This window comes from Oreochromis aureus, linkage group 14 (assembly GCF_013358895.1).
Source record: "Oreochromis aureus strain Israel breed Guangdong linkage group 14, ZZ_aureus, whole genome shotgun sequence".
Lineage (NCBI taxonomy): Eukaryota > Metazoa > Chordata > Actinopteri > Cichliformes > Cichlidae > Oreochromis > Oreochromis aureus.
The window spans coordinates 29,050,646-29,064,074 of record NC_052955.1 but is presented as its reverse complement, the minus strand read 5'-3'; the positions used below and the strand labels follow the sequence as shown (position 1 = coordinate 29,064,074).

General features: G+C 40.4%; 1 protein-coding gene across 5 annotated transcripts in view; it reads left to right on the top strand.

The window, feature by feature from the left end:
- Nucleotides 1-12,720, top strand: part of LOC116313827 (arf-GAP with Rho-GAP domain, ANK repeat and PH domain-containing protein 1) — a 56,242-nt gene extending 43,522 nt beyond the window's left edge. For 3 of the 5 annotated variants that reach the window (XM_031731636.2, XM_039622602.1, XM_039622603.1), the window contains 12 exons: nucleotides 6-111; nucleotides 210-357; nucleotides 603-674; nucleotides 2,263-2,343; nucleotides 2,480-2,597; nucleotides 3,253-3,366; nucleotides 3,464-3,603; nucleotides 3,696-3,778; nucleotides 4,402-4,461; nucleotides 7,667-7,730; nucleotides 8,048-8,206; nucleotides 10,831-12,720. In XM_031731636.2, coding sequence (XP_031587496.2) covers nucleotides 6-111; nucleotides 210-357; nucleotides 603-674; nucleotides 2,263-2,343; nucleotides 2,480-2,597; nucleotides 3,253-3,366; nucleotides 3,464-3,603; nucleotides 3,696-3,778; nucleotides 4,402-4,461; nucleotides 7,667-7,730; nucleotides 8,048-8,206; nucleotides 10,831-10,863 — 1,178 coding nt within the window. In that variant the 3' untranslated portion in view covers nucleotides 10,864-12,720. Of the gene's footprint in view, nucleotides 1-5; nucleotides 112-209; nucleotides 358-602; nucleotides 675-2,262; nucleotides 2,344-2,479; nucleotides 2,598-3,252; nucleotides 3,367-3,463; nucleotides 3,604-3,695; nucleotides 3,779-4,401; nucleotides 4,462-7,666; nucleotides 7,731-8,047; nucleotides 8,207-9,663; nucleotides 9,702-10,830 lie in introns of all 5 variants that reach the window. The other 2 variants (XM_031731638.2, XM_031731637.2) reach the window with 2 other exon arrangements.
- The last annotated feature ends 709 nt before the right edge of the window (nucleotides 12,721-13,429 follow it).

Below are 13,429 nucleotides of genomic sequence, written 5' to 3'. Positions count from 1 at the left end.
CCCAGCCATTCAGGATGAAAGTATGAAAATCTCCGAGTACAAGCACTTATTGAACAAACTGCCTCATGTCAACAAGGCAACACTACAAGCCCTTATCAACCATCTCTACTGGTGAGAACAGATACACAGTGACTGATACCATCTTATCACCTCTCCCTGAGTATGTATTTGTGCACAGACTTGTGTTTTTTTTACCGCTTGTGTTTCAGCGTGCAGCACTTTTCGGATGAAAACCAGATGAACAACCATAATCTGGCCATCGTGTTCGGTCCCACACTGTTCCAGACTGACGGGAAGGACTATGCTGCTGGCCGCGCCATTGAAGACCTCATCGAGCACTACAAACTCATCTTTGAGGTCAGTGCTCACTGATAACAGAGGTGGTAATGCTTCTATGCTAACACATCTGGGATTTAAAAACACTTTTCACAGTGTAGAATGTTTGTCTTATCTTTTTATCTTAAAGATCAGGCTTCACTGTGATTACAACACAATGTTCTCCTTGCATGCAGTGATTCTGCACTTTGAAGTATCAGTGCAGATTTTAAATGTTGATACATTTTTATTTGTGGTTGAATTACTCTGTTTATGCTGTCTTGCAGGTGGATGAGCAGCAGCTGAACAAACAGATAAAAGTGATCGAAGCTATCCGCCAAATGCGGGAATTGAAAAACGTGAGCAACATACAATAAACTTTAAACAAATTCAATTCAATTCAGTTCAATTCAATTTTATTTTATTTATATAGCGCCAAATCACAACAAAGGTCGCCTCAAGGCGCTTTATATTGTACAGTAGATAGCACAATAATAAATACAGAAAAAACCCAACAATCATATGACCCCCTATGAGCAAGCACTTTGGCGACAGTGGGAAGGAAAAACTCCCTTTTAACAGGAAGAAACCTCCGGCAGAACCAGGCTCAGGGAGGGGCGGGGCCATCTGCTGCGACCGGTTGGGGTGAGAGAAGGAAAACAGGATAAAGACATGCTGTGGAAGAGAGACAGAGATTAATAACAGATATGATTCGATGCAGAGAGGTCTGTTAGCACATAGTGAGTGAGAAAGGTAACTGGAAAGGAAAAACTCAATGCATCATGGGAATCCCCGGCAGCCTACGTCTATTGCAGCATAACTAAGGGAGGATTCAGGGTCACCTGGTCCAGCCCTAACTATATGCTTTAGCAAAAAGGAAAGTTTTAAGCCTAATCTTGAAAGTAGAGATAGTGTCTGTCTCCCGAATCCAAACTGGAAGCTGGTTCCACAGAAGAGGGGCCTGAAAACTGAAGGCTCTGCCTCCCATTCTACTTTTAAATACTGTAGGAACAACAAGTAGGCCTGCAGAGCGAGAGCGAAGTGCTCTAATAGGGTGATATGGTACTACAAGGTCATTAAGATAAGATGGGGCCTGATTATTTAAGACCTTGTATGTGAGGAGCAGGATTTTGAATTCAATTCTGGACAAAGAATGGTTCAGTGACCTGACATATTTCAGAGGCAAGATTTAGGAAAATCATTGACAATATATTTTACAATATAAACGCAGAACTGAAACTAAATTAAAGTAAATTAATTACTAAACTTTAGTTTTTCAAATTGTGTCAGTTTGAATTTTTTTCAGAAGTCCAGCTTTTGTAAAAATGTGAATTTTTTCACATCCAGTTTCAGTTTTTAGTTTAGTTTTAGTTAATTATAATAAACTTGGTGGATTTTTTGGGGGGCCAAGGGTTAAACAGTCATTCCCGCTGCCATCATCAAAACATATTATCAGCAAATGAGGGAAATTCTTCTGGATCAGTTGTTTTCTGTCCCTCTGGGATATATCATATTTCCAAAAGTATTCGCTCACCTGCCATCACACACACATGAACTTGATTGACATCCCATTCTTAATCTATAGGGTTTAATATGATGCATCCCACAGCATTTAGGGGAGTGTTTATGGGAATTTTTGACCAGAATCACATTTGTGAGGTCAGATACTAATGTTGGATGTGAAGCGGCTCGCAGTGAAAAACAACCCCACAGCATAATCCCCCCTCCACCAAACTTTACACTTAACACATTATGCTGATTTCTAGTTTATCACCTGTCTGTGTGGTTAACCTTTATTATTGTTCAGTTCATCTTAGTAAAATGTGTTGTGTGAAGTGTTTAAACTTGTGTTTGAACACTCCATTTGGTTATCTGTGTATACTTCTATTTATCATCGCTGTTTTTCTGTGTGATCATTTGTGTTTGCTTGTGTGCCTGACGCTTCAGCCTCCTTCTGAACGAGGAGGTGACTTCATTTGTACTGTGTACCTGGAGGAAAAGGCGCCCAGCGCAGAGAAACATGTGAAGGTGAGTTGGAATTCACCAAATAACACTTTTATTTATTTGTTTACCAACCCAGTTCTTTCATCTGGCAAAAACGAAGTTCCACAGTAACGAACAGGCTGGTGTTTATATAAAACAAATATTTCCACTCTTCCCACAGATTCCTGGTTCTATGACAGCATTAGAGCTCACATTGGAAATTCTGGACCAGCGTAACATCCCAATTAAAGACAAAGATTACTGGAGCTGCTGGGAGATCTGTTGCAAGGAAGAAATGGGTAAGACTGATAAAAAGATGAAGGGAGGCAGGACAAATGCCAAACACAGCATTTTTTTTTTTATGCTGATGCAGATTTAGAATTTTTAGGTTTTTGGTTTATATCCATGTCTTAATTATTCTGGTTTTTCATTATCGTAGTACAGGACTATTTTGCTTTGGAAAATGTGAGTTTACTAGGACTAAATGCAAGTGCAAAAAACAATAGCCTGCAGCGGCGCGGCTGCGAACTGCAGTTTGTCTTGCATCTGGTATGTGACCTGTCTGGTTACAACAAGGAAGTGACAGTATGAAAATGACAGTAGGAGTAATCTGCAGATTACAGAGGAAATGGAGCAGTAATGATGAGAAATGGAAGGAAATTTAGTGTCGCTGATGGGAAGAGAAGGAAGGAATTTACCACTACAGATTGGTATGTAGATTTACAAAAAAAAAAATTCTTCCAGGATGTAAGATGAGATTTACGGAAAGATGTATTTATAGCATCCAAAAATATGAAGCTGTGCCAGTTATGTCATCAAGCGCTCAGCATGTTTATCTGACACTTTGCAAATCTTTATTCCTCAATAGGGTCAAAGTTCTTTGCTTTCCAGAAATGACCCAAGTTTGCATCATGTTTTTACACATGCTCTCTTTCTGTCTGCTCTGTTCTTCAGAGCGCCCGCTGCACTATCAGGAGCGAGTCTTGCCCATCGTTCACTCCGTCGGCACAGAGTCTCATCTGCTTATCAAGAAACATCCTGCAATGGAGGCCATCACTCTTTACCTGTGTAAATACAAAACAACAGAATCATTGCTGCACTGTTTTGTCTGCCACGTTGTGGCGTGCTTGCATCAATTTCAATTATCTGGCCTTCTGCCCTGCAGCCAGTAAACCGGACGCGTCCAAACACGGGATGATAAAATTCAGAGAGGAGCGAAGCATCTTGGGTTTGGGCCTCACCAGCTTTCATGATCGTTATTTCATCCTCAATTATAACTCGCTCAGAATGTACAAGGATGTCAGAGTAAGATCTACAGACATACTTTTATCTTTTTATTTGTTAAATCTTTCATGGACTTGTTAAATCATTTTCCTTTTTTTCCCACCGTCTGTCAGAGTAATCGTCCAGAACGTGAATGGCCAGTGAAAAACTTGAAGGTTTACCTAGGTATCAAGAAGAAACTCCGTCCTCCCACATGGTGAGCACCTGTGCTGCATTACCAGTGTCACGCTATTCTCAAGAGTGCTGAGTGGCAAAGCAGCAGGTGGCTGCCGTAATTGGAAACTGCTGTCACACCAGGAGGAAGACTGGCCATGCAAATTATCGCTTCAGTGGGCACAATAAATGTATTTACTGGGAATAACATGATATATAAGAATTATGCAATTTTCTGGGATTATCTGATCATGAATAATTAGCTATCTGGCCACTCGTTCTCCAGCTTTATACAAGTGTAACACCTCTGCACCAAATTGCTGTTGGCGGGAGCAGCTAGTGCTACCCCTACTGATCAAAATGCATCTTTTTGATCTCAAATTACCTCAGTTTAGTTAGCTTGAACCAAATTGGTCGATGCCCTTGAGCTTCCTAGTTTTATAAGTGTAAAAGTTTACACAGAGCAACTTCTGCAGCTCAGCTTGTGCTTAAAGGGATAATTAATGACTAAACGTAAATTATTAATATACGAACTCTGGATACAGTTTCTTTATCTGAAATAGTTGTTTGGGTCTTGTAAGCAGAGTGACCACTAGGGGGCAGGCTGACACTGTGAATCCTTAGAAGCTGGATTGCTGCTAAAGTGATTTTTATGTTTATTTTTAGTTGGGGACTGACAGTTCTGTATGAGAGCAAGAAACAAGAGAAGCCCGAGAGACAGCAGTGGTGAGTACTTATTCAGTGCTCTCTTTTTTTATAATACACAACTTTCAGGCTCTGATTACGTCACCAGCAATGTTGGTTTATCGGCTGGAAAAATAAGTAATACCGAAAACAAACAGCCGGAGGAGCATTTTTGCAGCTAATTGGCTTGATTTACAACAGGTCAGTAACATGATTGGGTGTAAAAAGAGCATCTTAGGCAGAGATTCTCCGTTATGTAAAAAACTGTCTACAAATTGTGTAACAATTTCAGAAAAATGTTCCTCCATCTAAAAATGGAAAGCCTGTGAATATCCCATCATCTACATAATCTACGGCCCAAAATATCCTCAGAAGATTTAGGAAATCTGCAGAAATCTCTGTGTGTAAGGGACAAGGTCAAAAATCAGTATTGGATGCCTGTAAGCTGCTTGCTTGGGCTCAGGAAGACTTCCAGAAATCATTATCTGTGAGCACAGTCCACTGTGCTGCTCACAAATGCAAGTTAAAGCTGTATCATGCGAAGAACCAGACACACGTGAAGATGTGAATGGACTGAGACAAAGTGGAAAACTGTTCTGCTGTCAGAATGATTGGCATTGTGCAAAACATGGACACTGCAGTCTCTAGATTAACCTCCTAGGACCTGCCGTCCACATATGTGGACAACACATTTTTGGTTACTTTGACCAAAATACTCAATTTTGCTCTACATGGGCCTGATATCCACTTACGAGGACATTATACTGCTACTGTTCTATCAAAATTTTAAATTAATATCCTCATTTGTGGCTCTCATTTTTCTTAAAAACAAAAATAAGGTAAAAAAAAAAAAATCTGGAAATTCTTTGTTTTTACATTCATTGGGCGCCAATATGCCCAAATATCAAAGAGAAATTAAAAATGCATGTCGTGGAAGAGTTCGGGTCTTAGGAGGTTAAAGAGGAGAGGGATCTCCGTGCTCATGTCTGATGGTACCTGCGTGCATTTATACCTAGATACATACAATACATACATACATACACACATAATACATAGAACTGGCAGCTGGCACATCTGAAAAGACACAATTAATGATGAACGATGTATAGAGGTTTTAGATTATCATATGCTCCCATCCAGAAAGCCTTTCAGGGAATGCCTTACATATTTTCAGCAAGATGATACTAAACTGCATGCTGCATCTATTATAACAGCGTCCAGGTGCTGAACTGGTCTGCCTGCAGAAAACATTAGTAAAGTGGAGTAAGTAAGCCGTGAGGTTCAGCAGCTATAATCTGATATCTGATACCAGACGAGAATGGGAATACATTTCTCTCACAGAAGTCGGCAGCTCAAATTTTTAGAGACGTGTTGCTGGCGTCAATTTCAGGTTTCACTGTTCTATTATGAATAAATCCAAGTTAATGAGATTTGCATTGTGCTTTTATTTATAATTTAAACAGTTGTAAACACTTGTTTTAATACATGGAATATAAGTAAAGTCTGTCATTATATTAGATTACAGCACTAATAAAGTGTCTGCAGGAGCTCAGCCTTTGCTCTTCCTGTGTGTCATTTTATTATGTTTTTTACTTTATGGCAGCATGGTGATATATGCATATAAACACAACCAACTTTGGAGAAAGCTGCTAGATTTTCTGTAGGCTGAGAAAACGGGTCAGATCCCTGCATGAGAGTCTCGAGAAGGAGGCATATAAAAGGTTGACTCCACCTAGGGGGTGAACACACATGAATACACCTATAAACAGGGCTCTATACTAATCTAGGCCTGTTCAGGTATTCACCCTTCTGTTATGTGTGTGTGTGTGCGCGTGCGTGCATGTTACATTGGGTATGCATTGTTAGCATCTGTAGTCATCTTTGCAGTTGTGATGGGACTGCTGTTCCCGTCATGCTGTAAGCAGTATAATTTCTTGGTCAGGCTCCATCGCTGTGTCCCTCGCAGCAACAAAGACATGAGAGGGAGCAAGGGAGATGCAGACGAAGGTGGAAGGTAGAGGGGCAAAGAGTCATGCTGAAGGGATATACTACGTAAGAAATGTTGAATTTAGTGCTGTTAAAAGACAACTTTGAGTGGAGAAAGATAAGAAAGTGGAAAAAATGAAAAGAGCTAGATGAGGAGGTGCCCGTGTGACTGTCTCGTCCCAATCTTCACTAAATGTCCCTTAATTTTCTCAAAACTCTTAGCAAATTAATTTTCCCTTTTTTTTTGCAGCACTATTTTATCAGCACATTCTTTCACTCCTTGTACTTAAGCTTATAGGGATGCTGATAAATTTTAGGAATATTATGTAAATTTTATTCTGTGGCTTTTTGGTAATCCATAATGATAGATGAGCAGCTTTCAGTCTTCTGCAGCTGATAATGGCACAGAGTGGCAGGCAGTTAATTGCAAGCAAAAACGAAAAAGTCACATGAAGGAGATACTGTGCTGCAGGTATGTGCACTGGAATAGAGTGGCTGTCTCCTTTTGAATGCCAGCAAACAATAATGAGCTCTGTTAGGCATTAGGGGGGGTTATTCTATCAAATTCTATGACTGCACCTAATTTTGTGTCAGTTGCATGCTGCATTGCTGTTTTGTTTTTAAAGTCTCTTTGTATCAGTGTTTTGTTGTGTCTCAGAGGACTTCACTCGAATAATTGTTGGAGTCTAAATTTGTGCTCATAACAGTAATAATCGTATAAATACAGCCTGTTTATTCAGCACAGCAGCATGACTGATGACTCAGAGGGCTATGTGACGGCAACCTGAGTGGCATGAAATTTGCACGTACACGCGTGCGGACACTACAGAGGCACGAATTCGCACTTTTCAGGGACACAGGCGCACACACACACAGGCACACACGCTGGATGCTGAAGGTTATAATCAGTGTTTGTTTTGGGCAGAAGTTTAAATTAGTAGTCATGCTCACTGTTTACGCTTGTGGCGTCACTGTCAGGCGTCATAGGAGAGAACATGTCAATTTCAGTTAACAGTTCTCACTACCTCCCTTTGTTCTTGTTCTTTTTTTTTTTTCTTCCAAATTTCCCCTGGTCCTTGAATTCATCTCTGCCTCGCTGTTTGCTTGTCTCCCAAGACCACACACACACACACACACACACACACACACACACACACACACACACACACACACTCACACTCACACTCACACTCACACTCATCCCACAGTTAGATTTTTATCGCACTGTCTGCTTCACTTATCTGCCTCTATTTATTTGCAGGTATCTCTGTTGTGAGACCCAGTCAGAAATGAGGGAGTGGTATGCTACATTTCTCAGTATTCAGGTATGTCCCTCCCTGAACACCTGCTGAGAGGCGGAAAATTTGTAATAAATAATTTAAATGTGTTACGATTTGTTTTATTTCTTTTGATGTTATTCGTGAAAACTGTGAATTTCTTGTAAAAATCAAGCAGTGATCCAGAAGTTTTAGAAACTGTAATAAAGAAAGTAAATAAAACAGCACTACTGAAATCAGTAATCCTCACCAGGACCATGTTAAATGATTTAAATAGTTTCCTCACAGTGTAGTAGTATTGTATTATATTGTAGTATGGTAACATGTCTGTCTTCTCTCCTCTCCGTTTCTCCTCCTCGGTGAAGTACGACGGTAATGTGTGGCCTCAGGATGGACTCCAGCACAAGCGTGTGAGTCGTGAGTTGCCAGATACACGTCATGGTAACGTGTCACTGATACCGCTGCGTGGCAGTGAGAATGAGATGCGGAACAGTGTTGCAGCTTTCAGCCAAGACCAGCTTGCTGTGAGTCAATCTACCAATCACTGGGAGTAATCTAGGACGAACCAGGCAGCTCACTGCAAAGCTGCCTGGTTAATCAGAGACTTTCATACTGCGCAGGTGGTCCAGACCCCTCAACCATGAGCTGAATCAAAGAGCAGTGCAAATTTGTGCACATCCTATACCAATTTTGCACTTTCCGAGTCTGATTTCTATTCAGAACAGAATACATCGGATTGTGCATGAAATCAAGCGTTCTGCTTCAGTCTCCTGAGGCAGAACTTCTCATGCATGCTTACCTCAATTTTTCTGTTTGTTAACCCGTCAGTGAAGTTTGAGGGTTTCACCTGTGCAGGATCAATAATCTCTGTTTCATGATTTGTCTGTGATTTAACAATGGCAGGATCTGGGCTCTTAAAATATTAAACTAAGCAATTAAATATATTATGAAATGCAATGGCATGTGGTTTCATGAGCTGCGAAGATAAGTCATTTGTGTTCAACCAAAACAAAAAAATGTTTTAAGAATCCAGACTGTGTGCAGAGGCTTAGACGATGTGCATCTTCATATTCCCTTTTTTTTTTTTTTTTGATTGAGTCAGACTTATTCTGGTGAAGCTCTGCCAAAGCCTGCTTCAGAGCACTAAAGACACAAACAATAACACATTCAGAGAGAGCTCATGCTTGCAGGCAAACTATGCTCTCACAGCACTGGTGTCTTATCGGCTCACAGAATTGTATTCTTGGCATGAACAAACATCACCTTACTTTGCCGGACTATATTTTTAAGCTCTCTGACACTGAACCAGATCTGCTTAGCAGCATCAATATTGTGTTCATGCAGCCATCCTAAACCCCTCCGCCCTGTGCTCAGTCATCAGTGCAGAACAGAATGTCGACAATCTGATGATGCAGTTGTCTCCTCCTGCTCTTTTCTTGTTATCACAAACCGCTCAATATTTTGCTGCAGATTGCAGCAGCACATAAAAATTCATCTCAGCCTGCTGTAACTTCCACCGGCAATAGCCTGATTTCAGGGTTGGTGTGTTGTTGCCTGCCACATATTTTCTATTGATTCCTGCCTGTTCAGTGTATCGACATGATGTTGGAGTGTGAGAAGAGGCGTGATTGCTGTGGTGATAGGACCACAGAGGATGAGAGAGAGAGTGCGAGTGTGTTAGTTGAGAGGAGATTCACTGCATGTCGACATGTCCAATTTTTGATGTGAAGTGAAAGAGTAAATCTGGTACACAGATTGTGTGTCTGTGCGTGTGTTTGTGTCTGTTTGTCTGTAAAATGGGCTTTTCTGGCAGTCCGTTAACTCTTTCTACACAGTTTTTCCATTTGTATTATTGTAGGGTCTATACCTTACAATATAAAGCGCCTTGGGGCAATTGTTGTTGTGATTTGGCACTATTTGAATTCAGGTTAATAAATTTTTGTCTGTTTTGTTGTTCATCAAAAATATGCTTATCTTTCAGTTCCTTAAAGATTTTCGATAATGGTCTCAGTAAGGAAGGTAGGACCATTTTATACACATGAGTTTTTTGGGTTTTTTTTTTTTTTTAATCACACACAAATTCTGTTTCAGTAGCATATTAATTTTGGTCACCGTGTACTGTGTCTCCTGTGCATTCAATAGTCTCTGTGCATTTGATCAATCTCACTTGTTGTTGTTTGTGCTCGAGTCTCTCAGTACTCAAAGTATTCTGATTAGTTTTACTAGTGCATGGGATGCTACATTACCGTCAGTTGGCAATTTGGGTTGCTAGGCAATGTGATGGTGTTTGTCATAATTTGTCATGCATAATTCAGTTTTTGAGGAGATAAAGTAGATGGCACCTATCTCACCTTATTAAAGCTAAAGTGCTTTAATATGGTGTGATAGGTGCAACCACTAAAGATGGGCCTAAAGATGTAGTCCATCGCTAGGTGGTTTGATTATGCTATAATGTCAGATATTATAGCATAATCAGCATAATGTTATAGCATATATATATGTTATGATATATATGTTATAGCTTGTGTAAAGTCTGGTCGGTCTGGTTGTTGAACTCCTGAGGATCGTATAAGGAGACGATCTTGAAGGGAAGAGCAGCCAAATTTAAATCAGGCTCAGCTTTGAGCTGTGGAATTTGTCATTTTGATAACACATCATTGTTTAAGCTTCTTATGAGTATTTTCTGTGCCAAGTTTCTAAGATACAGCATGTTTCTGTTTCTTATATTTGGACTTTTCTGACTCTGAGAATCGAGACATCATAAAGTGTGAGTGAACGTTAAAGCGTTGTCTCTCAGTTTAAGCCCATCCCTCGGTTCATCTGTCAGGCTGCATATCCGTGTTTATATGTACTCTTGACCAGAGCTTATTGAGTCCACATCTCATGAGCAGCCTCATATCTGGTTGCCATGGCTCCGAGAAGTCCGTGTTCTGAATGAGAATTTTAAGCTTGACCTCCTGGGGGACTTTTAAAAATGTTGTGAAACTAATTTTAGGTTTAGGGAGAACAGTTAAAGTGAGTGCAAGTTAGTTTCACTAAGTGAAGCTACAAGTCTTACCAGATGTTTATGAATGAGAAGATATGCTTGTGATATTTTTTTTTCTTTTATTTTGATGAAACGCTGACTGTCTGAATGTTTTCTTTCAAGGCTAGATCATCGGCCTCATCAGATGTCCCCTAGACATTCCAGTGACTTCATCATTCCCGAGTGGCAGACACTGAGAAAAACACTTATAATGTATGTGGCTAATGGCCTTGCACCTCCTTTTGCTCCTTTGAATACGTGCTGGAATGAAAAAAATTCAACGGACAACAGGATCACACCGCTTTCCATGCACAGATGAACTGAATGAAGAGAAACAGTTTGTCGGACCACAGTTTCCCTAAAGAGGGCCTGAATCGATTCCAACCTGATTTGCACCTAATGTTTCCACTGGACTCATAAGAGACAAACCTTTATTTCTTTATATTTTTTTTTTTTTTGGGGGCGGCACAAAAGACCAGTAATCCTAGGCACCGGCACAGCGTGCTCAGCAGGGTTGACATTCATTTTGCAGCCGAGTCATATTTTTAAACTTCTCTGTACTCTTTGCTCAACAAATCATCAGATCAGTGTAAAGTTTAAATTAAGTAATTGTAGCTTTTGTGACGTTGATATCAGAGGACACTGTGACCTGATTTTCTCTGGAGTTTGTTCCAAGGGGACCAAACTGGACTGAAAAATGACAGGTGATGGATGATGTTAGTCCACGGGACATTGGCCGGTGCTGTGGAAAACCTTAGTCTGAGGTTTTTTTTTTGTGCTTTTTGCATATGTGCAGTACTGTGCATAGAGTGCGTTTACATGGGGATATGAAGATATGAAGACCTTCGGGGAGTAAAGCAAGGAAAAAAGGCTGAAAAAAGGCATTATTTTTTTTCTCTTCTTCCTTTATCTTTTCCTCCCATCCTCACTGCACTGCATCCTCTTTGTAGATAATTTTTTTTTTTTAAATCCTGAGCTACAGAATACAGCGCATTAACCAGCAGTATTTATAAAGTTTTAGATTGTGTGTTAGTCGCTTTTTTGTTATCTTCTTTATGCACAGCTTAGAATCTTTGCGGGATCGTGTTTTTTTTTTTTTTTTTATAGTAAGGAGCACAAAAGTGGTGCTGAAAAATCTGTAGGTACAAGAAACGAAGTGCTTTACGATGCTCCGTCATTCCTTCTACATGAATCCAAGCTTGTATATATTTAATGTAAAGAATTAATCTGCCAACAGTTGCCTTACCAGCTTCGCTGAGCAATTCCTCGTCGTCGCTTCCTTTTAATGTTCTCACCTGTGGGATTCCCGTAATGTAAAGATTTATTTATTTTGACAGCAGAGGACGCTCTGATCCTGTTTTCTCAACCTGAGTTGGTGATGATCTTCATCAACATGTGTAAACAGCTTGAAGTACCTGTGAAGAATGTGTATTTACAGTAGTGTGCCATTAACTGCCTTCTGACCTCAGCAGGAGTCCTGAAGACTCAACTGTGTAATAGCACGTTGTATACAAAGTATTCACTCTGTACTTCTTAGTGGTTTATTGTTTTACAACATTGACTTAGAGTGGGTGTACTTACTTTTACAAAGGTTCTTGGCGCTGATCGTCAGATTTTAGTTTTCAGGTTTAAATGTAGCCTGTATATAAGCTGTAGCTTTCAGGTACAGGTGTGATCTAACCATAAATTATCGCTCACACCTGGGTTGCACAAAAATAATCCCTTTTATGTGATTTCTGGAACACTTAGCTGAAGTATTGATGGGTTACAAAATATGCAGGTGATTATTTTAAATGTTTCACATAATGTGGATACTTTTTTTTTTTTTTAATCTTATCACTCTCATCCTTCTACATCATTACAATTCAAAGTTGTAAAACAAAAGTCCAACAGAGGCTGTTAGATACTGTTTATAGATGGTGTGTTTCTTTGTCCCTGCCTTTTGTATTCTGTTACTGTGCATTTTACAAATTATTGCATCTCTAAAACTCTAATAAACACATTCTGCTAGTTGTTTGTTTCCTGTGGAACGTGCATAGGCCTTTTACTCTTGGAAGAAAGATTTCTTCCAGAAGGTTGATGTCCTCCAGCTCTGCTTTGCCCTCATGGTAATCTACTTGCTATTCTTCTGTGCCTTTATACACAGTCCAGCACTTCACGGAGTAGCTGTGAAAACATGGGCTTGGATGCAGATGCACCGATCTTTACATGTGCACATACACTTTGGAGAGAAACTTTGGCGAGCCCTGCAGGTTTTATAACGGTGTCATGCTACACTCATAAAACAGAAATCTATTGATGAGCTCTGAGGGAAAAATGTCAGCGGTGTGGGTGTGTGGGGTACAGTGATCATACTGAGGGCCCTGGGGAAGTTTCAGCGTGTGTGAGAGAGAGGGACTGAGTCACAGTGGTCCACCAGCACTCCAGTGCGCTCTTTTAAGCAGATCTGACACATCAGGGTCACCCTGTACCTCGAGACACACACCGGAGAGCCCTGCGAGGGATGTACACACAGGAGATCTTCAGCAAACCATTCTCAAACACGCACATAAGGGCCTACCGGGCAAGAACACACACACGCACAGTGGCATGGCCTTTACTATATAGGTCATGGCAGCAGTTGCATAAAGCAGAAGGATGGAGACAGATGTTTAGGGAAAAAAAGGCCATGAATGGGAAACGAGGGTAAGGATAATGGTACTTTGTGTACAAATGAGTGCTT